The 24,398-nt window shown below is 55.4% G+C and overlaps 1 protein-coding gene across 3 annotated transcripts in view; it reads left to right on the top strand.

Moving 5' to 3' along the window:
• Tbcd (tubulin folding cofactor D) overlaps nucleotides 1–24,398 on the top strand; it is a 150,125-nt gene that overhangs the window by 105,905 nt on the left and 19,822 nt on the right. For all 3 annotated transcript variants that reach the window (XM_013078115.3, XM_004861054.4, XM_021241301.2), the window contains 11 exons: nucleotides 4,870–4,899; nucleotides 7,693–7,778; nucleotides 14,567–14,647; nucleotides 15,698–15,771; nucleotides 16,187–16,304; nucleotides 17,311–17,371; nucleotides 18,861–18,883; nucleotides 19,396–19,427; nucleotides 21,001–21,063; nucleotides 21,797–21,873; nucleotides 23,245–23,326. In XM_013078115.3, coding sequence (XP_012933569.2) covers nucleotides 4,870–4,899; nucleotides 7,693–7,778; nucleotides 14,567–14,647; nucleotides 15,698–15,771; nucleotides 16,187–16,304; nucleotides 17,311–17,371; nucleotides 18,861–18,883; nucleotides 19,396–19,427; nucleotides 21,001–21,063; nucleotides 21,797–21,873; nucleotides 23,245–23,326 — 727 coding nt within the window. The remainder of the gene's footprint in view (nucleotides 1–4,869; nucleotides 4,900–7,692; nucleotides 7,779–14,566; nucleotides 14,648–15,697; nucleotides 15,772–16,186; nucleotides 16,305–17,310; nucleotides 17,372–18,860; nucleotides 18,884–19,395; nucleotides 19,428–21,000; nucleotides 21,064–21,796; nucleotides 21,874–23,244; nucleotides 23,327–24,398) is intronic.

Raw genomic sequence — 24,398 nt, 5'->3', positions numbered from 1 at the left:
GCGTCTCCTGGGTGTTGCCCTACAGGATTGCACCTGGCCACTGGGTGGATCATCAGTGACTTGGGTCAGGTGGCTGGTGGGGAGCTGCCCCTAAGCAGGCCGTCAGGCAGCCACGGCGGTCCCCACAGGGCCTGGGTCTAGAGAGTGGACTTGGGGAGTGGGGAGCCAGGCTGCTGGTAGCGGGCCGTGCAGCCAGGAGCTCCCTGAGACTTGAGGCTTGCCGGAGACTGAGCTGTGCCACTCACTGTGGCTGCTGGGCTGGGAGGTGTCGAGGGGAGAGGGTGCGGGATCCCAGGGTCAGTGGCACAGGAGGGTCAGTGGCACAGGAGGATCAGTGGCGTGTGTGCTGTGATGCGGAGGTGTTCTGTGGGATTTGGTGGGAGGGGTTCGTAGAGGAAGCCAGGGCAGGCTCAGGGGTGGGGCGGGCAGCCACCCTGCTCCACTCTGGTCAGCTCCTGAGATGGCAGGCCTCCTGTCGTTGGGTGCTTGGGAGGGCGGGCCAGTGTGCCTTGGTGCAGTGTAGGTCTCAGTGGTTCCCAGGTTCCCACGGAGGAGGGGCGCTGCTCGGTGTGGAGGTAGGAGATTGTCCCAGTGCCCGAGGACCAGTGTCTCGTGGGAAGCGGATGGAGTCTGTGCGAGAGATGGCGGAAAGCAGCTCTGGTTGGTGGTTCGTCAGACTTGAATTTGTGTACATGGGCCATCGGTGTTTCCTTTTGGCTGTGCTGGGAATGGAATCCAGGCCTCCTGCATGCTGGGCAAGCTTGCTCCACCACTGAGCTGCATCCCGGCCCTCCTTTGGTAATTTCCAGCAAAACGAGTGAGAAGAGATGACTGCGGGGGAGTCTCCAAGACATGCTGCGAGTGTGGGGTAGCCCGGGCAGGGGTCCGGGGGGTGTTCCGGTCGGTGCCTGTTGGGCCTGGGGGCCTGAGATGCGGGCAGGGGGCCTCTCAGAAGGGCGGGGTGAGTGCCCCGGGAGAGGGGCCATCCCCGGGGAGCACCCGGGTGGGGTTTGGGGTCCTTAAGGACATGTGCTCAGGATGCAGGACAGCCAGGTGTAGGGCAGCCCTGTGAGCCCCAGTGCCACGCCGACTGGGCTCTTCTGCTGTGCCTGCAGATCCCCAGCAGCAGCAGCAGCAGCCTGAGCCTTGTGAGGGAAGCAGGTGGTCAGGTGTGGTCGGCTGTCTCAGGCTGAGGGCTCTGTGCTCCCCACTCTTTCCAATGCTTTGCTGGGGAGCCAGGATTCATGCCGAGTCTTCACACCTTTGCCCTGATGGTTATCCGGCACAGTAGCTGTAAGACTCTCAGACATAGTAAACATTTATGCTAAATCTGTACCTAAAAGTTAACTTTTATGTCTTCTTTATAGTGACCTAAGACATTTTTATGGAAGCAGTAATAAAATCAAAGCACTTACAGCTTTATGCACCCTGGGGATGAGGTGAAATCAAAGTATATAAACCATTTTTTTCTTCAAGTTAAATTAAAACTTTAAAGTTGGCAAGAAATTCTTTGGACTACACATCACCTAAGGTTCACCTGCTTAGTAGCAGACTGCAAAATTAAGACAGAAGTCAGACGTCTGAGGTCATGGGATTCCTTTTTCCTTCAGTGCTGGGAGCTGAACCCAGGGCCTTTTGTGCTGAGGTAGGTACATCCTCAGGCCCTTTAATTTTTTTTTCTTTTTTGAAGTATGAGGAGCAAGTGCCTACTGATCAGGAGCGAAGCTGCTCTTTTGGGCAGACCTTCCATGCTGACTGGTATTTGTGTGCTCTGGGTGCAGGGGCCACCGGCAGGGCTGAGCCTTGCACTTGTGGCCCAAGGCCCGACCTGCCTGGCTCTCTCCTGGCCCCATCCCTCCAGCTGCTGGTGCTTGGCACTGTCCCCTCGTCCTGGGCTTCAGCAGTGTCAGGGCTGTGGTGCTTCCCCGATGGCGTCGAAGTGGCCACCTCGCCCCTCAGTGCTGGTCCTCCCTGCAGCCTGGAGGAGGCACTCCTGCGGGTCCGCAGCACCTGGGGCTGCAGCCGAGGTCAGCCCTGCCCATGTGTGGTGGCAGGTTCTTCAGCGATCTTGTGGATGGATGAGGTTGCTGGCTTTGTATGCTGGAAGGTCCAGCAGCCTGCTACTGCTGACTCTGAGGAGGTTCTCCCACTGCCGAGGGACAGGGCAGTGAGATGGCCCTCGAGGCTCTGGGGATCCAGGCAGGAGTGGGAGGAGTCGAGCTGGGGCACCTCTCTGACAGCCAGAGAAAGGCAGGAAGGCCTCTATTTAACCGCAAAGTTTTCATGTCTTTTGCATCCATCACTTCATTTGATGCATAGTGCCTAGACTCTTAGAGCACTTGGAGATAATTGAGGTTTACATGCAGTTAAAATACGGAGTGAGCTTCTGTGCCCTCAACATTTTCCCCCGGTAATAAAATTTTGCAGTTTCCATGAAACATAGCGGGGAAGCAGACCCCCCCTGCCTCGGTCCTGGTTGGGCTCCCTGGTCTGTCCGTCTGCAGGACATCCCACATCAGCCCTTTTGACCTCGGCCACCTCTTTCCTAGCTGTTGGCACCACTGCTCCAGCTCGGTGATACTGCTGTTCCTGGAATGCTGTCCGCGTGGCGTCCACGGCGCGTAAGCTTTGGAGCCCGGCCTTCCCACCAGGCACATGCTCCTGAGGCGCTCGGAGGCTGTGCCACAGTGTGTGTGGCTGTTGGGGCACACCTTGATTGCCTTGATTGCTGCTGGCTTGGGCCTGTGAGAATGGGGCTGTGGCGTATCTGCAATCCCAGTGCACTGGGAGGCTGAGGTAGGAGGATTGCAAGTCTGAGCCCAGCCTGAACAACTTAGTGAGACCCTGTCTCAAAATGAAAAATGAAAAGGGCAGGAGATGTAGCTCCGTAAAGGCCCTGGGTTCCATCCGCAGCCCTTGGGAAGAAAAAAAGAAAAAGGAAAAGCTTTGTGGATGCCGTGTGCGGTGTGATGTGAGGATGCCTTCTCCCTGCAGTAACGCCAGGAGACAGCTGCTGGGCCGCATCCTGACCCCAAGGGCTGTGCTGGGCCCCGCCCTCCCAGCGCTGCATGTGGTCACTGCGCTTGGTGGCAGCCTTGCTGTTGGTAGTGTGGGGTTTGACTTGCGTTTCCCCGAGGGCAGGTGGCGTGAGCCTCTGCTGCTTCCGTCCTCTTTGGTCATAAGTTCCTCTTAAGTCTTTGGCCTGTTTTCTGGTTGGGTCATCTGCTGAGTTCATTTCGTGTTCTAGGCACCTGTCCTGGGTGCGAGGACTGCAAGTCCGTCTCTCTGGGGTTTGGTCTCCCACAGAGCGGGGCTCAGGTTTCTATGGGCTGTGTTGTCTGTGTCAAGGCTGAGGGACCTGCCCAGTGTGTCGTCCTCTCAGCCTGTGCATCACGATCGCTCCCAGTGTGGTCAGCTTTAAGGTCTGGCAGGTACTTCTCCCTTTCCTTTTCCAAGATTGTTTTGCTGCTCTGGAACTTGGGCTTTTCCACATAAATCTCCCACTATTTTTTTACCTTTCAGATGATGCTACCAGAATAGTAAATGTGTCCCTAAATATTACTGTTCAAGTCGACTTTATTTTGCAAACTGTTTTGGTTGTTTTTTTTCTTTAATGTGTTTACTATAAAATTTACAAAATGGTAATCACAGATATCAAGTCTCTGCCCAGTTTAGAAGGTATGGAGAGCCAGCTTAGGCTGTCTTCTGAGGTTTCTACCTCAGCCTGAGCCCTGCTCTGGGGACAGCCATGAGCGTTCTGTGTACTTTCTGGTCGTGTCGGGCTGTGGTCTTCAGCTCCTTGACATTCTACGTGTCCTCAAATGCTCAGGAAGCCTGTCTGTGCTGGACTGGCTGCCCAGGCAGGGGTGTCCTCCCTGGTCCCCCGAGTTTGGCCCTGGGCCCCCGTGTGCTGTTCTTGCACCTGTTGGAGGCATGTGCAGCTCTGCTTAGCTCCATATGAGGTCCCGTGTCTACCCCTGTCCCCAGCCCAGGCTGGGGGACTCAGCTCTGGGTACTTTGAGGGAGTCTGAGACCCATTCTGGTGACAGACAAGAAGTGAGGTGTTGTGTCACCTGGCCAGCTCCTGCCATGCTCACCTGTGTGGGTCAGGGTGGAAGAGGGAGGAGCCACCCAAGAGGTGAAGAGGATTTACCCTGAAGCATTCAGTTTTTCGTTTTGTTTAAGGTCAGACTTTATTTTTATTTCACTTTTTTGTGGTATTGGGATTGAGCCTAAGGCCTTTAATACTGATACACATCCCCAGCTGCTTCTTAAAAATTTTTAAATGTAGAACAAGTTCTCTATAAGTTGCCCAGGTTGGGTTCAGATTTTCAGTCGTCTTGCCTCAGTCTTCCAGAGTCCTGGGATTATAGGTGTGCACCTCCACGCCTACCAGATGAGACTTTTTCAGTCCCTACCTGGTGCCCAGTGTACATGACTCGGGCTCCCAGAGAACTGGTGGGAGAGGCTGTGGGACTGAGGCAGGTGGCCTTAGGAGGTAGCCACAAGGTGTCAGTTGACAGTGACAAGCCGTAAAGGAAAAGTGTTTACATTGTTGGCTTTTATTTAACCCACCTCTTGGCTCTTTCTGCATTGATCTCTAGGGTGAAAGCTACGTTCTCTGTGAAAGACCGCTTTTCAGAATGTCTGATTTTGTAAACTGGATTCTTAAATTGTGGTGTTAAAGGACACGAGGATGTAGGACAGTGACAAAGGACCTTAGGGCCTAGTGCAGCCAACAATGAAGACTCTTATGTAGAAAGTGAAGCCATGGGTCATTTGCACTGCTCTGTGTTTGTTTTGAATCTGTCTCCGTGTTCACAGAACCAAACCTCACTTACCTGCTCTCTTTGTTCTTTCTTTCCTCAGGCTGCCTTCCAGGAGAATGTGGGGAGACAGGTATGGCTGCTTTGTAAACCTTCCTTCCTGAAACTTCCTGTAGCTTTGGAGGTGGGATGGTGAAAGCTGTGAACTTGGTGTTTTACACTATTGGACATGGTAAAGAACTCACCTCAGGGGTAGCTATGAGCCCCAGAGCCTGCGGGAGGGCCCTGGACACTGACCTCCGCAGGTGGGTACTTCATGACGGTCAGGAGTCTCCTTGCACATCGCTGAGGCTGCCACGTGGCAGGTGCCCGAGTGCAGCAGAGGAGTCCTGGCCCCATCCCGGCCCACATGGTATCAGCTCTGGCCTTGCCTTCCCAGAGCCTGTGTCCCGTGACCCTGCCATGCCCACTGGCATCATAGTTGTGCCCTCTGACATTGGTACCAGCACACCCAGAAAGTGGACGCAGGCCTCCTGTGGTGAGACACAGACACATCGGAGTGTGTGGTCTGCTTGGCCTGGCCCGACAATAGACCACAGGCTGGACGGGCCGGGTTTTGGTTGTGCAGTAGCTGCAGGGATGGACCTAGGTAGGGAGTAGGGTCCCCACAAGGAACTGTGAGGAGGTTGGACAGGGTGACAGGTGTATCAGTTCTAGGGTCTCACAGTAGCAAAGGGGCCAGGGGCTTGAGATGCTGCTCTGCATGAGGAAAGTGGAGAGGTAGAGTCGGGGTGTGTGCAGGAGGGAGCGGAGGCCTAGGCTGAGAAGAAGAGTTCTGGGCAGGCCAAGGGGTAGGTGGATGTCCTGGGGGAGACAGCAGCCTGAGGTACCCTGGGCCAACGCTGGCACCTCGGGAGGAAGTGGGTCACAGGTGGCCCCGGGGCAGGGCATAGGTGCCAGAAGCAGCAGCAGGTGTGCAGACAGTGGCCCCGCATGGTGCATGTGGCCTAAGTGGGCAGCCGGGGCCCAGGTGTGCATCACTGGGTGTGGAGGCAGGGGAGGGCTGCTGAGATCCCTCGTCGGAGGTGTTTGGCTGGTGGTGGGTAGGGAGTGGCCCGGGATGCACAGGGAGCGACCACCCTTCCTACCAGGGCCACTCGCCTGGGCCAGATGCCACAGCTGGCTAAGCAGGACGGCTGGCCACAGGGTGGCACTGGTTTCACCTCAGCCTTCCGCGGCCTTTGGTGTTGGTGTCTTTTCCTGGGGATGGCACCCAAAACCGGTGGCTCGCAGACTAAGCGGGTGGCAGAGTGGCCTGGAGTTTGGGGTGTGGTGGGATGGGGACCGAGAACAGAGCTTCAGCGGGAGGCCTGGCCCGCTGACTCCTGCCAGGAAGAGTTCAGCCATCTTTCTGCTTGGACTTGAGCGTCATAGCAAGAGGGGTGCACATGGGTTCCCCCAGGACCGCCCTGAGGACCAGGCCCGGCACTCTGCTTGCCTGCACGGCCAGGCCTCAGGTTGCAGGGACCGTGGCACCTGGCTTGGCTATGGTGTCTTTCTGTATCCTGCCCCTGCTCTTTCAGCCTGGGGAGACCCTGCAGGGTGGGTACAGGAAAGTGGGAAGCTCCCTGTGGCTCCCAGGACTTGAAGGAGATATGGGGCCCCACCTGGTGTACCCCAGTCAGTGCCACAGGGGGAAGGCTCACCTTTGACCTTGGGGAGCACCAGGCAACCCCTGACCGGGGGACTTGCTGGGGCGGCAAGTTGGGCCTCTTGTGCTTCATTCTGCTGTGAACATGGCCGACTGGGATTGCACTGGCCAGGCACTGTGGAGCGACCCGGGGCATGCTGCATCCTCCCAGAGCCCCAAGGGTCCAGCTTAGCATTGGTCATCAGGGCCACAGTGCTGCACACGAAGAGACAAGAGTCACCTGGAAGGGTGGGCAGAACTGGAAGTCTGAAGGCCATCTCCTCTGTGGGTTGAGCAGTTGAGAGAAGGGCAAGCACTTGGGGTCCGCGTGTGAGGTGCTTGGACTTGGCGCCACTGTCTGAAACCTATGTGCGTCAGAGGTTGCTGAGGCAACTGGGGAGTGACAGGGCCACCCTGGGGCATTGGCCAGCTTCTCCATCTAGGTCCGTTGGAGATATGGGCGCTGGTGCAGGGCTGACTCCATCCTGCCCACCCAGAGTGGGCAGTGGCCAGTGGGGCTCTGAGGACATCTCTGCTGTCCCCCTGGCCCAGAGGCTCTGTGACTGGCCCACCCTGGCCAAGCTGGGGCATTCTCTGAGGTCTTCTGTCCCACTGGGCTTGGTAGCTAGAGGATTTCTATGTTGGGACATAAACAGTTTTATATCATTTCTAGATTTTTTTCAAGTTTTCCTAGCAGACAGTGGTGTCAGACTCGGGTCCTGCTGGAGGTACCAGGCTGACGGCTCATTGTCTGCCTGTCCACAGCAACCCCCACCCGCGTCCTGGCCTGGCCCTGCCACTGCACATCCCCACCTCGGCTGGTGCTGGCTGGTGTGGCTGCTCCTGTCTCTCCCTTGCTGTTTTTGGCCAGGAGGCACTGCCTTCTGCAGTGCCCGCTGCGGCCAGCCTGCTCTGGGTGAGCCCAGCACGAGGATCACGTGCAGACTGCGATCAGTCACATCTGCACCACTGAACCCCGATGTCTTTCCAAAAGAGCTTTCATAACATTTTGAAGCTGACATTTTAAAACCATTTGAAATGTGATTCATATGGAGTGGCTCAGGCGGTGGGAGCATAGTGTCCGGCCCAGGCAGTGACCTGCAGGCCCCATGTGATGTCCCCCACGTGGCCTCTGAGCGTGGAGATGTGTGTGCGATCCCTGGCTTTGGGGGATGCTTTCATCAGTCAGATTATTTCTCACCTTTTCTTCTTTCTCCCAATTTCACCTTTCATCAGGGCACTTTCCCTCATGGAATTGATATTGTGACCACAGCAGACTATTTTGCAGTTGGCAACACAGCTAACTGTTTCCTGAGTATAAGGTGAGTCCTTACTGTGTATCCCAAAACACAGTGTTCTCTTTGACTGCAGACGTCAGAATTTAGTTTCGACCACTTTCCCTCTTCACCTTGGACTGAGCGTAACTGTAATTTGTGTGTGGAGAGTTGAAGGCTGAGTCGGAGCAATTAGAAGAGTGCGGACGGGAGCTGCGCCCCTCTGCGGTTCTCATGTGGGTGCGGGTGCCGGGTGCAGGTGCCGGGTGTGAGGTGCGGCATGAGGGCAGAGCCCTCCCCTCAGCAGAGATTACCTCCGACCCGTTTCTGCAGGAGAAGTGGAGCGAGATGTGTCTCTCCCTGTTCAGTAAAAAAGTGTTTCAGGGTTGAAGTTGTCACCACACTATTTATCAGATGAGTACGGAGGAGGTACTTTGGAAATCGGGCCGAGGAATCAATTATTGAATGTCCCAAACTGCAGTTTGCAGAAACCACATCAAATACTTTTACCTATGTAACCTACTGGGAAAATTACTTCTCTGGCCTTATTAACCCATTGCAGTACTCATGCCAAAAAAGAAAAAGAATATGATGTTATAAAGTGAATTCATTTGTCTCAGATGAGGAGAAACATGCCCATGCATTTTTTAAAATCCCTGACTGTTTAATATCCTGAGGACAGATTTTCTAACAGCCCCGCTGTGCACACCGTGCAGAAATGACATTTCTCCAGTCAGCCCTGACAGATTTTTAAAACAATGCAGCGACTGGCCTTTTCTCAGGAGGGCTCTGGCCAGATCCCCCGCTGGTCGCCCACAGTGTTTGTGTCCTGTCCTGCCCACAGTTCTTCCCTGTCCCTTCTGTTTTCTCTGGGTGTTGTAAGTCTGCTGGGCGTGGAGAGCCCACCCCCTTTCCTGAGTTTCTTGGTGTAGCGGGTAGTTTTATATTCTGTGAAGATGCTCCAGAACAGCGGCCTGCTTCTGATGGTTCTTTCCCAGTGTGTTCTGCACCCTTGAGGTGCAGGCCTGTGTGGTCTCCCGTGGGTTTCTTGACTAGGGCCTGTCCCCTGTGGTCCTGTCTTGAGCCTGGACTGGGAGAGGGTGGCAGGAGGGCACCTGCTGAGGAAGCCAGTGTGGGGCCACACCCAGGTGGAGGGGCTTGAGCGAGAAGCCTGAGCCATCCTGTGGTCTCCATGTAGCTGGGCTCAAGGCCACTCTCTGGTGACTAGAGACGGAGGAGTGGGGTGACCGGGCCCACTGGGCTGGGGGTTGTCAGGGTGCTGTGCTGTACAGCACAGCAGGCTGAGGGGGCGGTGCCTGGTGGGTGCTGGGGAGGCTGGGCACTGTGCTCTGCTCATGCTGTTTGGGGCTTTGTTGCTCCCTCTGGGGCACAGAGCCGTGCTGCCAGAGCAGTGGGGGTTCCTCTGGATACTGGGTGTTCAGGCTTACTGAAGACCCTCAGGAAGACACAGGGAGACCCCTGCAGTTTTCTCCACCACGTCTCTGCCCTCACCTTCGCCAAGTGTTGGTGGTGATGGGAGATGGTGCATGTTGGTAAGTCTCTGTGAGTACAGACCTGTACCTGTCACCACAGCCCAGGCAGCACAGGGGTGTCTGTGCCTACAAATGCTGCTCTTGGTGGGCCTGGGCACACAGGTTTGTGTAGATGGAGTTGCATGTCCACTGTGCTTGTCCCGCCTTCTCCCTGCACCCACATGAGAGTGGCCTGTGCCCTGGCTGGTGCTGTGTGCTTCTCCCCTGGTGGCAGGTGTTCCCTTGTGGAGATGTGCATGGTCCGGGGCCTGCGTCCTCCCTGGTGTATGGTGAGATCCATGTGTACTGTCAGCCACGCTGTGGCTGTGTGAAGCAGCTCACCCTTTGCGTGGGTATCTAGCAGGCTCTTATCTGTGTCTTTACTGGGCTGGTGGTTTTCTTCTGAGCATTTGAGGACCTTCCCATCTTCTGAATGCAGTTCCTCTGAGATGCCTGGCCATGTCTTCTCCTGGTCTGTGGTGTGTCCTTTCAGTGTCCTACATGCTCCTCTATCAAAACCTTTTTTTTTTTTTTTTTTTGGGTACCTTCTGCTCGCGGGGCAGGCGGCAGAACCACTGAGCTAAATCCCCGGCTCAAAACCTTTTTTTAAGAAAGCTTTATTTGTACATATGTTTCCTTTCATGTAGCTTGCGTATAGTAAAATCACCAACTTTGGGTGTGCAGTTTGGTGTAAGGTGGGTCTGGCTGAGTCTGCGGTACAGTGGCCACCACATGGTCCACGTGGTCAGCGTCCTTCCTCCAGGGGTGGCCTGTGATGGCCTTGCCTCACCTGTTGTCTGGGCTTCCTGTGAATGGGTGGCAGCAAGCTATGTCTGGCTTTTTCCCTTTGCCCCATGGCATCAGTTCACGGTGTTACCGAGTCCCTGAGGATCCTGCTGGTCATTGCCCAGCGGCAGAGCTCAGTGGATGTCCCATGAAGTGTCCTTTCACCGGCTGGGGACGTTGGGTACCTGTGATGTGACCTCTCAGTGCCAGGCAGGTGTCCACTTACCTGGCTGTCTTTCTGTTTTCAGTTATAGGACTTCAGTGGGTTCTCTTCTTGCTCTTACAGATTTTCTTAACTGATTTCCAACATCTTCATCCTTGAATACAAATTTTAAAACTGCTTATTATGTAGGAACTTAGCACAGATCAAGGTGACTGCTAAGTGGAGCACCTGTCCCCTTCTGTCTCCTGACTCACTGACAACTGCGTTCTGTCCACTATGTCTTGCTTTTCTTGTTCCCACAGCACTGGATGATTTAGTTGGGCCACCTGGACATTCTAGTAGGCTTCGCGTGTGCCTTGTTGCAGGTCCTCTTGCCGCCCCTGGCCTCCAGCCCTCATTGTTCTGGACACCTGCAGAAGCTGCCTGCTAACTGCTCCACAGCTCTCTGCCCTGTCCATGCTCTGCCCTGTTACCCTGTGTCACCAGTTGGCTGAGAGTTGTTTTGCTCAGTTTGGATATAAATCACAAATTGGCAAAATGTCAGGTGTGGTGGTGCATGCCTATAATCTCAGCACTTGAGAGGCTGAGGCAGGAGGATCACTGTATTGAGGCCCACCTGGGCTAGCAAGACCCTGTCTCAAAAAAGCAAAAGCAAAAGCAAAACCAAGCCAAACCAAAACAGACCAAAAAACCAAATTGGCAAAGTGCAGCTCCCTTGATATTAGTGGCTCCCACCTTTGAGTGCCAGCGGCTCTTGGTCCCCAGTGTTACATACACCTCTGAGCTTTGAGTGCCAGTGGCTCAGCTCTGTGTTACACCTCTTGGTCTTACAGCTCTTGGGGACTCCTAGCCACCTTGTCAGCTCCTCAGCAAGTGAAGCTTGTAGTCCCCTTGGCGATTTCTAGGAGTTCTCCTGGCAGCTTCCGGTGCCTCTCTGGGGCTCCTCTGCAGGTCAGCACAGGTCTCTGCCACTCTTGGCTCTTCACAGCCCCCCACTCTCTGGAGCTCTTAGGGGCTAATAGCCCCTACTGTCAGCAGCTCCTGAGTGCAGCCCACTCAGCCCTCTATCCCTGAGATAAGAATCACAGGTAGGCAGTGGGACCACCTGAGTGAGACGTCCTGGCATGTGTGCAGCAGTGGGTGGTGGAGTGACCCAAGGGGTGTGAGGGAGCGTGGCTTTCAGCCCTATTTGAGAGCTATGGAGCAATGGCAGAGAGGGCAGGGTCATCGGAATGGATCCATGTTTTATGTGTCTAGGACTGCTGCTGTGATGACAGCTCGGCTGCACCGGGAGAGGCGGCTTCTTAATCGACAGGTCCTCGTTTCCATGAAAATGGTGCAGTTGCAGTGTGACTGCTGCTGCTTTGGAGGAGTCCTCAGGAGGGGCAGCCATGTGGGTCATGGCCCATTGGAGTTTGGGGGGTCTTGGGGAATCAGCATTGGGCTCTGTTCCCACTCTGATTGGTCAGACGTGGTCTTTGGCTGCTCCTTAGAAGTGATAGCAGCAGCTCAGATCTGGGGAGGGGTGCCACAGCCGTTGCTCTAGAGGACAGCTCCCAAGCGTGACGGCTGCCAGTGGGATCACATCCCCTCTCGGTTTGCTGTGGGAGGCCCAAGCCTCTCACCAGGACCTATGAGACATCTCACCCCCATCATGCTGTCTCCCCATACCCCTCATAGCATGCCTCCAAGTCTCTCTCGGTCTGCATGTCCTTCTGCCCCCTAGTGGGCACTCCTTGGTTCAGCTGGCCTCCAGGACCCTGTGAGCAGGTGAGGTAGGACTCCTCCCCAAATCAGTGCTGCTGCTGGTGGAGCCAGGGCTGGGGCACAGGCAGCTGGGTCTCTACCCATTTCCTGCCACATGGCCAGGTTCCCAGCTGCCTCCTGCCAAGTGGCCTGGTGTCCATCTACTTCCTGGTCTGTGGCTGTGGTCGCCTGCCTGCTCTTCGGGGTCTTGTACCTCGCCACACTCTCCAGGGCACTCAGGTGAGCAGATGGCCTGTGTGCTGCTGCAAGGCCTGGTTCTTTGGCAACATGGACACTCTGACAGCTTGCCGGGAAAGGCCACATCTGTCTCCTCCCCGTCTCCTGCCCTGTCCCAGTGTCTTGTTCTGGAGAGTCACACTCGGCATGTGTGTGCTCAGTGTGTATCGCCATGGTCAGGAGCCATTCAGTAGAAAACTCGAGGTGCAGGTTTTCTTTGCCTGCGTCTGGGAGCCTGTCCTGTCCACATCAGGCAGGGTGATCTCTGCAACCCTTCAGGGCAACAGGCTCCATCCAGTCTTTGCTAGACAGTATGCAGTGCGTTTCTGCATGTCTGAAAGGATCACCCATTGGAATTCTGACCAGAGTGTGTTTATGCTTTGAGTTTCCCAGTTCATGTGATCTCTGTCCACAGAGGCTGTCCAGCAGTGCTTCTGAGAGGCCCCTCCTAGTCCTGGACAGTGGTGGCAGACCCCCAACACAGGCTGCAGAGCAGCCGTGCAGCCCTGTGCCTTCCCTTCCTGCAGGAAGGTGGCTGTGAGCAGCCTCAGGGGCCAAGTGTGTGGTTGTGAGGACTTTGCTCGAGACCATGATGTCTGTGTTGGTTCAGAAGAACCCGAGTCTTTTAAAGAATCCAAGGTGGGACCATTGCAGGTACATTTTCTGGGTTTGTTATTTGCCTTGACTTGATTTTTTTCTTGTTCGTATCTTTTTTTTTTTGGGTACCAGGAATTGAACTCGGGTCCTTGCGTTAGCAAGACAGGTGGTGGAACCACTGAGCTAAATCCCCGGCCCTTTGACTTGATTTTTTGATGTTTTCCCTGGCACATTTGTGGCACATTTCCCTGGCACATTCCCTGGCTATTTGTTGGGGGTTTATGTTTGAAACTGTGAGTGTCCTCTGTGGCTCTGGGTTTCAGTCATGATTTGGAAGGCCTACCCACTCGGAGGTGTTTTTTTTTCCTTATATTCTTTTATTGGTACATTTTAAGTATACAATACATTTATATTTATCATTGGGTGTGGAGGTTAATTTTTAAGCTTCCCATATTATTTCCAAGAGATATAACTTTATTTTCCTACAGTGCTGGGCCCACTGAGCTGCCCTCTAACTTGTATTTTCAGGTGTTGTTTGTGCTCCACCCACTGAGCTGTGTGCTGTGTGGCTCAGCAGGTGCTGACTAGGAGCGCACCTGGAGCCTACACCTGCCTGGGGACCTGGGCTTTCCACCACCTTGCAGTTCGCCCTGCCCAGCACTGGGCGGCCCCTCTGCCTGCTCTCTGGCTCTGAGAAGTGTAGTCAGGAGAACATGCTTTTTTGAGGTCTGGACACTTCCTGCCTGTACAGTGGCTGCAGATCCACCTGTGCTGTTGAGTGGCCTCTTTGTTGCTATGGGGTGTGCTGGCTGTGACCATGCCACTCACCTGTTGGTTAGTAGTTTGGCTTTCTTGAATTTTTATCTTTTGTGAAAATTTATTTGGAAGTCTTTATGTGGGGGTGTGTTTGCATTTCTCTTAGGTAATGGCTTAACAGGGAGTGTCTGCACATTTAACTGTGTGAGAAACTGCCCAGCTGATGGTGGCCTGTGGCTTGGGCTCTGCGGCCTCCTGACCCTGGTGCTGTCATTGTCTCAAGCTTTTGGCCGTGGTGGGCACAGCAGTTTCCTCACTCCTCCTGATGGCTGGGTGGATATCTGTCTGGTGCTTACTGGCCTTCTGTTTATCTTTTTGGTAATGTTTCTGTAAAAATCTAGGCAAGGTTTTCATTTGGGTTTATCTTCTTCATGTATTTATAAATAAGTTCTTTGTTATTTTTGTGTATTCCAAGGTCTTTTTCTTCCCAGTCTAAGGCTTGCCTCTTCATTTCTTTAATACTTCAGTAGCCGTAGCTGAAGCATAACTGACCCCGGTACCTGTACAGAAAATGTATGGCTTGCTAAGTTCATCCCAGGTCAGTGCCCACGAAGCCTCAGGTGGCTGCCAGGGTGGTGAACACGCCGTCGTCGCCCATGGGTTCCCACGGACCCTTGAGACTTTTGTATGGAAGGGAATAAAATAGTGTACACTTGATTTTGGCTGCAGAGGTCATGGCCTTGCAAGATGGCTTGCATGGTGGCAGCTTCCTGGTGGCGGTGGCAGGTGCCCTCTGTGGTGCCTGTGCCCAGCTGCCTGTGCCCGTGCCTGGCCTGTGTGGGTCAGCCTTTCCTTCCTCTTGGTAGCTGTGTAGGGAGGGAATGGCAGATCATCTGGGAAGTGTCTTAATTTAGAAGAAGTAGCCAGACGGTTTGTGTGGGCCTCTGCTCTGTTCACGTGTAGCGTGTAGGGCTCCAGCACCTCCACATGCTCATGCCTCTCGGTCTTGTTTCTTTCAGCGTGTCCATTGCCGGCTTCCCCGAGTACACCCAGCCAATGATTGACCACCTGATCGCCAAGAAAGTCAGCCACTGGGACGGGTAGGTTGTGGTCCTCAGGACCCTTGTTTTCTGAAGGAGAGATGAAATGGAGCAGATGAGATGGGAGTGCCTCTTCTCATAGTAGATGTCAGTTTAAAATTGCTCCTGTGAAGTAGTGGAGTCCCACCCAGCCTCTTCCTTGGCCCACTGGTTAGGGGTCTGTCTCCAGCTGCTCTGGCAGCCCTGGTTGGGTGCATGTGCAGGGAGGGCCGTGCTCCCTTGCAAAGGCCTGGAGTCAGCATGCGACTGAGGAGGCCATGACCTGGGGGCTGAAGCTGCCTTGCCCCCAATTCTGTTCCACCTGCCACTGCCTGGTTTCTGTGTGGTCTCCGCAGAGCCGAGCGGGCTTCTGTGGCTGCTTTTATAACTATAGTAGCAGCTTAGGGCATCTTAGCATCTTCTAGGAAGGTAAATGCGTCTCCTCAGAGAAGAAAGCTATGTGTGCAGTTCAGAGCACACAAAGCAGTGTCGTGCTGTTGCTGTGCCCTGGGCCGGCAGATCAGCTGCTCCTGGGTAGACCAGGGCGGAGCTCCAAGGCACAAGCAAAGGCCTGAGACAGGAGCAGTGTTGTCAGGATGTCTGCTCTGAAGGGCATGCTGTGTGCAGGAGGTTCTTCATGGCCCGTGGGGAATGTTCAGCTTCTCTGAGGACCACAGCCTTGAAGGTACTCACTGATGGCCATCACTTGGAGTAGCCACCCGTGCGGCCTGGGCGGGGCCTCCCAGCTGGGCGCTTCTGGCATCAGTCTGCTGTCATTCGGGCTGGCTGTGGGCTTCCCTAAGGAGCTCTGCCTGGGCCTGCCTGCAGCGGGGTGCCTAGCGCTCTCTGGGGGCAGAGACCCTGTCGGTTTCTCTCCCACACATGCAGCCCCTCCACTGACTGCAGACACTGGGATCTTCTTCCTTTTGGAGGCTGGAGAACATTCCCTTCATGTGTCTGCCATGTTTCGTTCATCTGTGTGTCCTTTGATGTCTGCATAGCTCCCACCTCCTGCTGTTGTGAATGTGGGTGGACAGATGCCTCTTTTGACCTGTGATTTCTCCTGCCCAGGACTATCCGAGAACTGTCGGCCAAGGCACTGCACAAGCTGGCCCCACAAGCACCTGAGTACTTTGCCACTCATGGTAGGTGTGCCTGCTGGACTGTGGCCCCTGCACACACACACACTGCAGAGAGACATGGGCCGAAGGTGACATCGTGTTTCTCTTGCTGGACTTAGTTGGGGAGGGTGTGCGGGTGGATGGGGTGTGTCCCTGGGAGTGTTTTGGAGGTGCCTGCATAGGCCGCAGGGTGCAGATGTAGGAGCCGTGTCTGTTTCCGGGAACCCAAGCTGGCAAGTCAGCAGGTCTGCTGGTGTCTGTCTGGAGCCCAGCCCAACCTCAGATTCAGAGTCTGCCTTGTGTGGCGGCCACTTCAGCGAAGCATGATGCGGTCTGCATTTGCTTCTTTGCACTGGGGAAGAGTCTGCACCTATTCTGACTGGTAGAGTCACATCTGACTCAAATGAGTGTCTGAGGAGACGCCACTCGTGTCTTGCAGTGCTCCCTGCCCTGCTGTTGATGGTGCCGAGTCCAGATCTGCACACGCGGCACGGCGCCATTCTTGCCTGTGCTGAGGTCACCTACGCCCTGTACAAGCTGGCAGCACAGAGGGGCAGGTAGGGGTATTGCCCCTCGGGTCTGTGGGAGGCCGTGGGGTCAAGGTGATGTTGGCTGTGGGTGCCCTCAAGGTTACAGTGATCTCAGGTACAGGAGAATTGCGGTCTTTAGGTCCCACGCTTTCCTCTGAGCTTTGTCAGGGCCAGGACCACCCACACATCCCTCAGTGGGGCCATGCAGCATCCCTTGTCTCATCCCACCCTGTGGGAGGTGATGCGTCGGACGGTGAGGCCAGGTGGTCTGCATGGCTCATGTGCTCCGCATCCTCACTCATGTGTCACTTTTTAAAGACCTGCGGTCCTGGAGGATGCAGTGTGGAGTTTCCTGAGGGGACTTCCTGGGTGGCTGTGGTTGTAGGAATGACAGTGAAGCAGTCCCCAGGCCATGGCAGCCCAGGGGGACCGGGTGTTCCAAGAGCTGCTTCATTTTCTTCCTTTTCTTTCCATTGAGCTCCTCTCAAAGTGAGACCTCAGGGACACACTGTGCTGCCTGTGACCTGGCTCCTGGTCTCCAGGTTGAGACGAACTATCCTTTATGTCACCCTGTCCCACCCGCCAGCCCCAGAGCATAGTGCATAGCTGCAGCGCTGTGGGTGAAGTAGGCACTGGTGTGGGTTGAGACTTATGGCGGAGTCTCATTCTCTTGGGGTCGGTCACAGGGGCACATGTCATTCCCTGGCAATGACACAGGGATGCCCGGGAATTCTCCAGGGCTGGTGGCACAGGAAGGTTGCAGCCTCCAGGAGGAAGGCAGGTGCGCCAGCAGCCACCCACAGCAGCCACTCGTGAGGGAGCCCCGAGGACATGGAGGTCCCCTGTGTGTGGGCTCTTCTCCTCGCCCCGTGGGGATGTGTCCTGGTGCAGGGTCCTCTCTGTGCTCAGCACCCTGGCTGCAGTCAGCAGCGCCCTGCGGCCCACCTGCTGTGAGCCGACGCAGGAGCGCCTGGGGCCGTGGGAACTTTCTGCTCCTTGGTGAGGCCTCAGTGCTGCGTTTGACCCTCTGCAGGCCCGTCACAGACTACCTGGATGAGAAGGCGGTGCAGGGCCTGAAGCAGATCCACCAGCAGGTTTGTGTGTGCCCCTACCATGCGTGCCCTTCCACGGGGTCTGCCCACCTTCCTCAACCCCAGGAGCTGCTGTTCACATTCAGCCCGGGGCGCAGTGGGGTGATCTAGTGCCACGGTGGTGGGGCGGGCCTCTTCCTTGCCATACTCTGCAGCCTGGAGTATGGGGGCCTGGGGCCATCTGGAAAGGCACACGCGGACTGCTCCTTCGTGTGGCCAGGCTGCCAGGTCGAGGGCGTGGCACAGCCTGTGGAGTGCAGGAGAGCCGTGCTGCACTTCAGGGACCCACCTCCCTGTGGAGGGCCAGGGTTGTCCTCAAGAGGGCGTCCATCCCTATGGTTGGGCAAAGGCCTTGCACTCATCCATGGCCGGGGCTCAAGTCTCCTGCAGTGAAATCCAGAATTGTGCGTGTGTATTTCTTTGGGAGAAGATATGTGCGTTTTCTGAGTTTGAGTCTCAACACCTTCAGTGACTCACGGTAAAATTTGAACTGCAGATCTAGCAACAGGAACATCCCAAAATAATTCCTAAGGACTGATATGGTTTCACTGTTTCTTGTTCCAAAACGAGCTTTCTAGCCTTGATTTATTTTGGTGTTTTTTTTTGAGGCGGGGTCTCAGTATGTTCCAGGCTGGCCTTGAACTTGAGATCCCCCTGCCTCAGCCTCCCGAGCGCTGGCATTACAGGCATGTGCCACATCGCCAGGCATGTTTTCTATTCCTTAAGACTTATGCCTCCATACAGTGAGGGCCACTTGGCCTCCAGTCCTCATCCTGTTCATGCCGTTAGCTTTATGACCATGGCAAAGCCATTGTCCAGTCTGCCTATGTTTCTCGCTTGGAGGGTTCCTGTGTCCTGTCCAGTCCCAAGGCGTAGGTTAGCCCCATGCAGCAGCTGAGAAAGTGGGGCTGATCAGTCCTGTTCCTATGAAGTAAGGTGTTAACAGGACCACTTTCTTCAGTTTTTGTGAGAATTAAAGAATCCGTTTAAAGGGTTTGGTGGGGTTTGTGGCAGTGTGTAGCACTCGGTAGGTCTGAGCTGAAGTGGCCACGACAATACTGTGCAGTGCTTTTGGTTTGAAGAAAGAGCAGCATCACAGTCCTCTGGGCACGACGGGCTCTGGCTGAGGGCTCTGTGGAGACAGGAGAGTCAGTCCTGGCTCTTTCTTCTCTCTCTGTGCCTCGGTTCCCCTCTGAGATAACTCACCTGAAGAACTTAATGAGGGCCTAATAGAGAGGGGCCTCTGCCCTGGACTTCCTGGGCCTGGGCACCCAGTCCTGTCACTCTGTCACTGTCCCTGTTGATGGTCACGGATGTTACCCACTGACTGTGTTACTTTAAAAATCCCAGCTAGGGGTGGGGATTTAGCTCAGTGGTTCTGGTGCTGGCTGTGCAAGCACAAGGTCCCAAGTTCGATCCCTGCTAAACCCCCCCCCCCCCCGCCCCCAAATCCTAACTACCTGGATAACTAACTTCAGTTCTTTCTCTCTAGCTTTCTGGCCGTCACCTCTACAGGTAAGCTCCACAAGCTGAAGTTCTTCCATGGGCATAAGCTGCTGGGCTGGGTTGTGCTTAGCATAGCTGAGTCCTGGGCTCAGCCTGGGGCCATCCTGGCCATTGTGTCCTCTGTTCATTTTTTTTGAAGCGGTGTGATGGTCACTTAGCTTGGGGATCAAGGGTGTGGGAGTCCTTGGCCTGGAGGTCCTGGGCGCGTGTCTTCTCTGCATGTTGCCTTGTCCAGTGTTTTGTACAGGGCGTGGTGGCCTTCCAAGTCTGTCTTTGCTGGAGCCTGTGGTCTTGAGATTCACACACGCTGCTCGTGCGGTGACCTGCTCCATGTGCTGCATGCTGCACTATTTCTAAACTCGTACATTAACATCTTCTGTCTCAAAACACAACATGTGTGCTCTAAGTTTGCCACCAGGGCTCCAGTGTTTCTTGGCACCTGAAGTTACCTGGTGAAGATGTTTCTTGTGGTTTCATGGAGTGAGAGATTTTAACCCTGAACATTCTCACTGATTTTTCAGGGGCCTTGGAGGACAGCTCATGAGACAAGCAGGTAGGTCGGAGGGCCCTTATTCCAGTCTTGGAGGAGAGATGTCCCGTGGCTCTCATGTCACTCCTCTAACATGGTAGCATTTTGGGCAGGGCTCATCTGTGGTGCCAGGCAGCAGGCAGCCTCCTTGGGCAGGAGGCCCCACGCTCTTGCCTGGCCGGCTCCCCATGCTGCTCCTGTGTGTGACTGAGTTCTCTGCTCCCAGGTCTGGACCCACTCGAATAGCTGGGCGGGTGGCTCTGCTCTTGAGTGTGGTGAGCAGAGGTGCCCCTCTCTCCCTGTGAGACGACAAGCTCTGTGGACTCATTTCTTCCTCTCTGATGCAGTGTTTAAATTAAAATAGCTCTGGTACAGAGAATGATTTCCAGAGTATACATTGTCTGCAGGGAGCTCACGATACTGAGGTGGATGTCTAGACTTCCTGAAGTCTGTTTAGTTGTGCCTGCTAGAAACTGGGAGCTCATGGGCTTCTTGGGGGTTGCTCCCAGGGTGCCTGGTCAGGGCTGGCTGCACAGGTCACCAGGTTGAGGTTCTGGTTGATGGATGCACACGGTGCACTGGGCGTGACCCTTGTTGGGGTGATCAGAGCTGTGGGTGCCACCCAGGCTGCTCGGCAGCCCTGGAAAGCAGCTCCTGTCCTGGCTGAGAGGTCCCCTCCCCGTGCTTCATGGCCTGTGGTGATGGCTCGGAGGCTTGGCACCCCCAGCAGGGCTGCTGAGAGTCCCAAGTTGTCTGTGTGGCGGTGTAGAGTTGTGTGGAGCCTGGGCATGGGTGGGATAGAGCCTGGCACCGTCACCCTGCAGGGCCCAGTGCTGGGAGAAAGCCGGCCACCCAGGAGGTGGAACTGAGGGCTCTCAGGACTGGCTGGAACAACGGGCCTGTGCTGTGGCTGGCGCTTCCCGTTTTGGAGCAGAGAGGAGGCAGTGGCCCCACGCAGAGCACAGCAGGCCCAGCAGAGCACCTGTGTCATGCTCCCCAGAGCCTGTGCAGAGGGCAGGCAGGGTGGGCTCAGCCGAGGAGAACAGCAGAGCCCATGGTGCCTGTGTGGGTGCCAGGCTGGAAGGGTGCCCTGGGAGCCCACCGTGAACCCTTTGGGTGGTGGGCATAGGCTGTGGGCCCGTACAAGGCAAAGGCAACCGAGGCCAGCAGAAGCCTATCCACCTGTGGATCGCTGATGGCTGCCTGTGACAGAAGGAAGTCCTTTGTCTGTGGAGATGGTCTGGCCACAGGCGGTGGCAGATGCTTTCCATGGCTCCTGTCACTGTGCTGATGGCCTGACTTGTCCTGGGCCTGACCTGTGCGTTCCTCAGAGACACGTGTCCCCGGCCCAAGCTAGGTCCAGGGCAGCACTGTGGCTCAGGGAGAGCACTGGACAGGCTGGGCACGTTGTCTGTCCTTGAGCCCTGACACCTGCATCCAGCCAGGGCTGAGTGTTCTGCAGCTGGCCAGCTGAGGGGCAGCTGGTGAGCTGGAGGGAAGAAGGGAGCTTGATGCAGCTGTGTGGCCAGAGGCACAGGGAGGTTCAGGGCCGGGGCAGCACTTGTGGAACAGTAACGTGGTGTTTCCCTTTTCCTAGTGTGTGTCCTGATAGAGAACCTGTCACTCTCCAGAATGCCCTTTAAAGGTGACCCAGTCATCGGTAAGTGCTTTTTATCTCTAGGACACCATGGTAGCATTTTTTCCCACCGCTACTTCAAGTCCCAAAGTGAAAACAAGCCTGTTGGGTGGAGTTGAAAGGCCATGGCAGGAAGGCTCACTGTGTGGAACACCTCGTCTTGACTTGCTGCAGGCTCCAGAGCCCCAGCCCCGAACTTTCCTCCATGCTCACAGCACTGGCCTCTGTGGTTGTGCTGGCCAGGCTGGGCCTTCGTGGTCAGCTCTCTCTCCTAGAAGACAGACGAGATGGTGGAGGCCAGTCCTTGTGGTTCAGATGCCAGAGCTGGCACCCACCAGGGTCCTGCCCTCCTCCTCTGCCCCTAGCCTGGAGGCTTTCGTCTCACTTAACTGGACAGAGTAAGCGTTTGTTGCCAGCTCCGTTGTGGGTATAGTTGAGTCGAATACTTGGTGGGCAGGGGAGGCTGAGGGAGACTGAGAGGAAGAGGCCACTTGCAGCTTCCAGCGGTGAAGAGCAGCGCGCTCCCGGAGCCCGATCTGAGGCCCTTGCATTTGGGGCCGGCACTGCCACAGCACCGCCCAGCCTTGCAGCAGCCGCCCTGGGCCCTGTGACCTGGCCCCAGGTGGCACTCTGGACACCTGCAGGGTGCCTGGCAGGGCTTCTTAGCTTTGTTCAAGCCCGCTGACTGCTTACCTTAAGACTTGGCTGCTGAGTGTGCTGTTGCTAATTTCATCCGTATGTCCTGTTTCCTCTGTAGATGCCTGGCAGTGGGTGATAGACGACACGCTGAGAAGTCTGCATCTTGTCTCAAGCCAGTCCAGACAGCAGGTCAAGGTGTGCTGGGTGTGATCCCTGGGCTGCACGGGGTAGGAGGTGCCACTGGGCTCTCGCTGACTGTCTCAGAGGGCGTGCACATCGCAGGTCCCACCTGAACACTAGCCGGACAGTCGACAGATGCCACCAGCCCCTCAAGATGATGGACAACCGGGAACCTAGTGTGGCCACTGGGCCCAGAATGTGTACCTTCTCCTGCTGTTGTTTCTGGCTTTAGCATTATACCTGCCTTAAAACACTTTCCTCTCCACTGAGGGTGCTGTCTGCTCAGGTGGATGTGAGTCCCGCTGGGCAGTGGGGGTTCAGTTCGGAGCAGAACATGCATTCACGATGCTCCTGTGCGAGTGCCAGAGCCAGGCTACTGGTGCGGGAGAGGGTGACCCCACTGTCCCTGCACCCGTGTCAGCATCTCTGGGCCACTGGGATGTGTCTTCCACTTCCTTGGCTTGGCTTGGCTTGGCTTTTCTTCTAGGGACTGGACTCAGGGCCTTCACACTGAATTGCACCCCAGCCCATTTTTATTTTCTATTTTGAGATGGAATCTCGCTAAGTTGCCCAGGCTAGACTTGAACTTGAGATCGTCATGCCTCTAGAGTGTGCCACAACCAAAGCCGGCTTGTATTTTTCCTTAAGTCACTTTATCATCCGGTAGGATGGATGGATTTGAGTACCTCATGACCAGTGCCTCCACATTTCCTTTCGAAAAATGTCTGTGATTGATTCACACCAGCACTGACCTTGGTGCTGTCTGCTTCTCGGCCTGTACAAGTGACATCTCTGTGATGTGCCTCCATGGACGAGGGTCCCAACTCCCCACCCGTCTCCTCAGGGCAGCTGTGGAGGGCTCAGGGGTCCCTGGCCCTGAGTGGGAGGAGGAGGAGGAACCTACACTTCCCATGTCTCAGTGTGTGGCTGTAGGCATGGGCGGCTGGAGTTGGGAGTCAGGGTCCTCCCTGAATGGGCACTTTGGGGTCCAAGGAGACGCCAGCACCAGCTCCTGTGGCGCAGTATCGCCTGCTGTGTTGTGGCTCCCGGTGGCTTAGGATCAGGTTCTGAGGGGCTTGAGCTGCTTGGGCTGGTCCTCACCCGCCACCTGCTCCTGTTCCTAACACCTCCTGGACATGCCACATGCAGCACAACCTCGAGCCCTCCCCCGTTGCATGATGCATGTCATCCTGCATTGCTACTTCCGCCAGGAAGGATGCCAGATGAGAGGGTGGCCTCGCGCGGTGGAGGAGAGAGCCAGGCTCTGTCCAGTGTGCTGGTGTGGAGACAGTGGTGGGCCGCATACCTGAGCAGACGCCCTGGGACAGGATTTGTGCTCTCTGACATCACCGTAGAGCCTGGTGCATTCACGTTGTCCTGTTTCAGGACTCGGCTGTGCTGGCCCTGGCCGCCCTCTGCAGTGAGTACTACCAGAAGGAGCCCCGGGAGGCCAGTCCTGCTGTCCAGGGTGAGTGAGCGTGGTGCCGGCCACCGTGGGTGGGAGCTGGGCCGCTGGCCCAGGCCGCTCTGGAGTTGATTGGGAGGACCACAGGCTGGCTACACAGCAGGTTCTCGTGGGTCCTGCTGGGCCGGGCAGCCTGCCAAGGCCTCTCGCTGTTGGTGCCGTTGGGTAGCCTGGCTGTTCACTGGGTTTCCTTCACCTTGAACAGGGGCTTCACCGGCTTGTCTCGCGGGTGTTGGTGCAAGGCAGATGTCCCAGAAGGCAGCAGTACCATCCCACCACACACTGGGCTCATTTCTTCTGCAGTCTTGTAAACTATCTTTACAAGTGAACTTTTTTCCAGTTTTCTTCTTAGGAGATTCCAGTTACACATTTGTTGTAGCTCCTTCGCCGTCTTCCATGTCCTTCCTCATTGTTCGAGCCTCCTTTTCCCGTTTCGTTTGTCTGCTCTGTGCTTCTGCCCTTGGTGGCTTTTTGCACATCCTTCTCCGGTTCCCTTGGCAGCGTGGTGGCACTGTGGCCCCTGTGCAGCAGTGCCTCTCTGCGGCCCTGGTCACGGTACCTGCTGCATGTGCGCCAGACGGCATAGCCTGCTCTCCCGTCTGCATGCACCGGTGACTCCTGATGCCTGTGTTCTGCACAGGTCAGGGCACATTGGCCTTCCTTCCTCTTTGCAAGATTAGAGGCATTCTTTCCCATTGCAGGTGGTGGATGTGCTCTGTCCTCCTGTGTGTAGGGACGGTCAGTCCTGTGTGAGCTTCTTCTGTGTGTAGCTGCCTGGATCTTGTGCTGGTGTGGAGTTGATTTCTGGATGTCGTTGATTTGTTTGTAGGATCAAGTTCACAGGTTCTGTTTTTTAGATTAAAAAACATATTCCCATGCTCTGTTGGCCTCTTGTATTCCTTTTACTTATATTGTAGGACTTGCATTATAATCCTATCAAAAGTATTCAAAATGCCAAAATTATAAATATGCAAGAAATCAAGTGCAGTAATATGAATCTGCTACAAAAATACAAATCTAGTCTTTAATTTGATCTCTGACACAGTATACATTAATGTATTTTACACTTGCTTTT

Source organism: Heterocephalus glaber, unplaced genomic scaffold (genome assembly GCF_053883595.1).
Source record: "Heterocephalus glaber isolate CG9 unplaced genomic scaffold, H.glaber_assembly_v1.0 deba00000937, whole genome shotgun sequence".
Classification (NCBI taxonomy): Eukaryota; Metazoa; Chordata; class Mammalia; order Rodentia; family Bathyergidae; genus Heterocephalus; species Heterocephalus glaber.
This window is presented reverse-complemented; position numbering and strand designations above follow the sequence as displayed.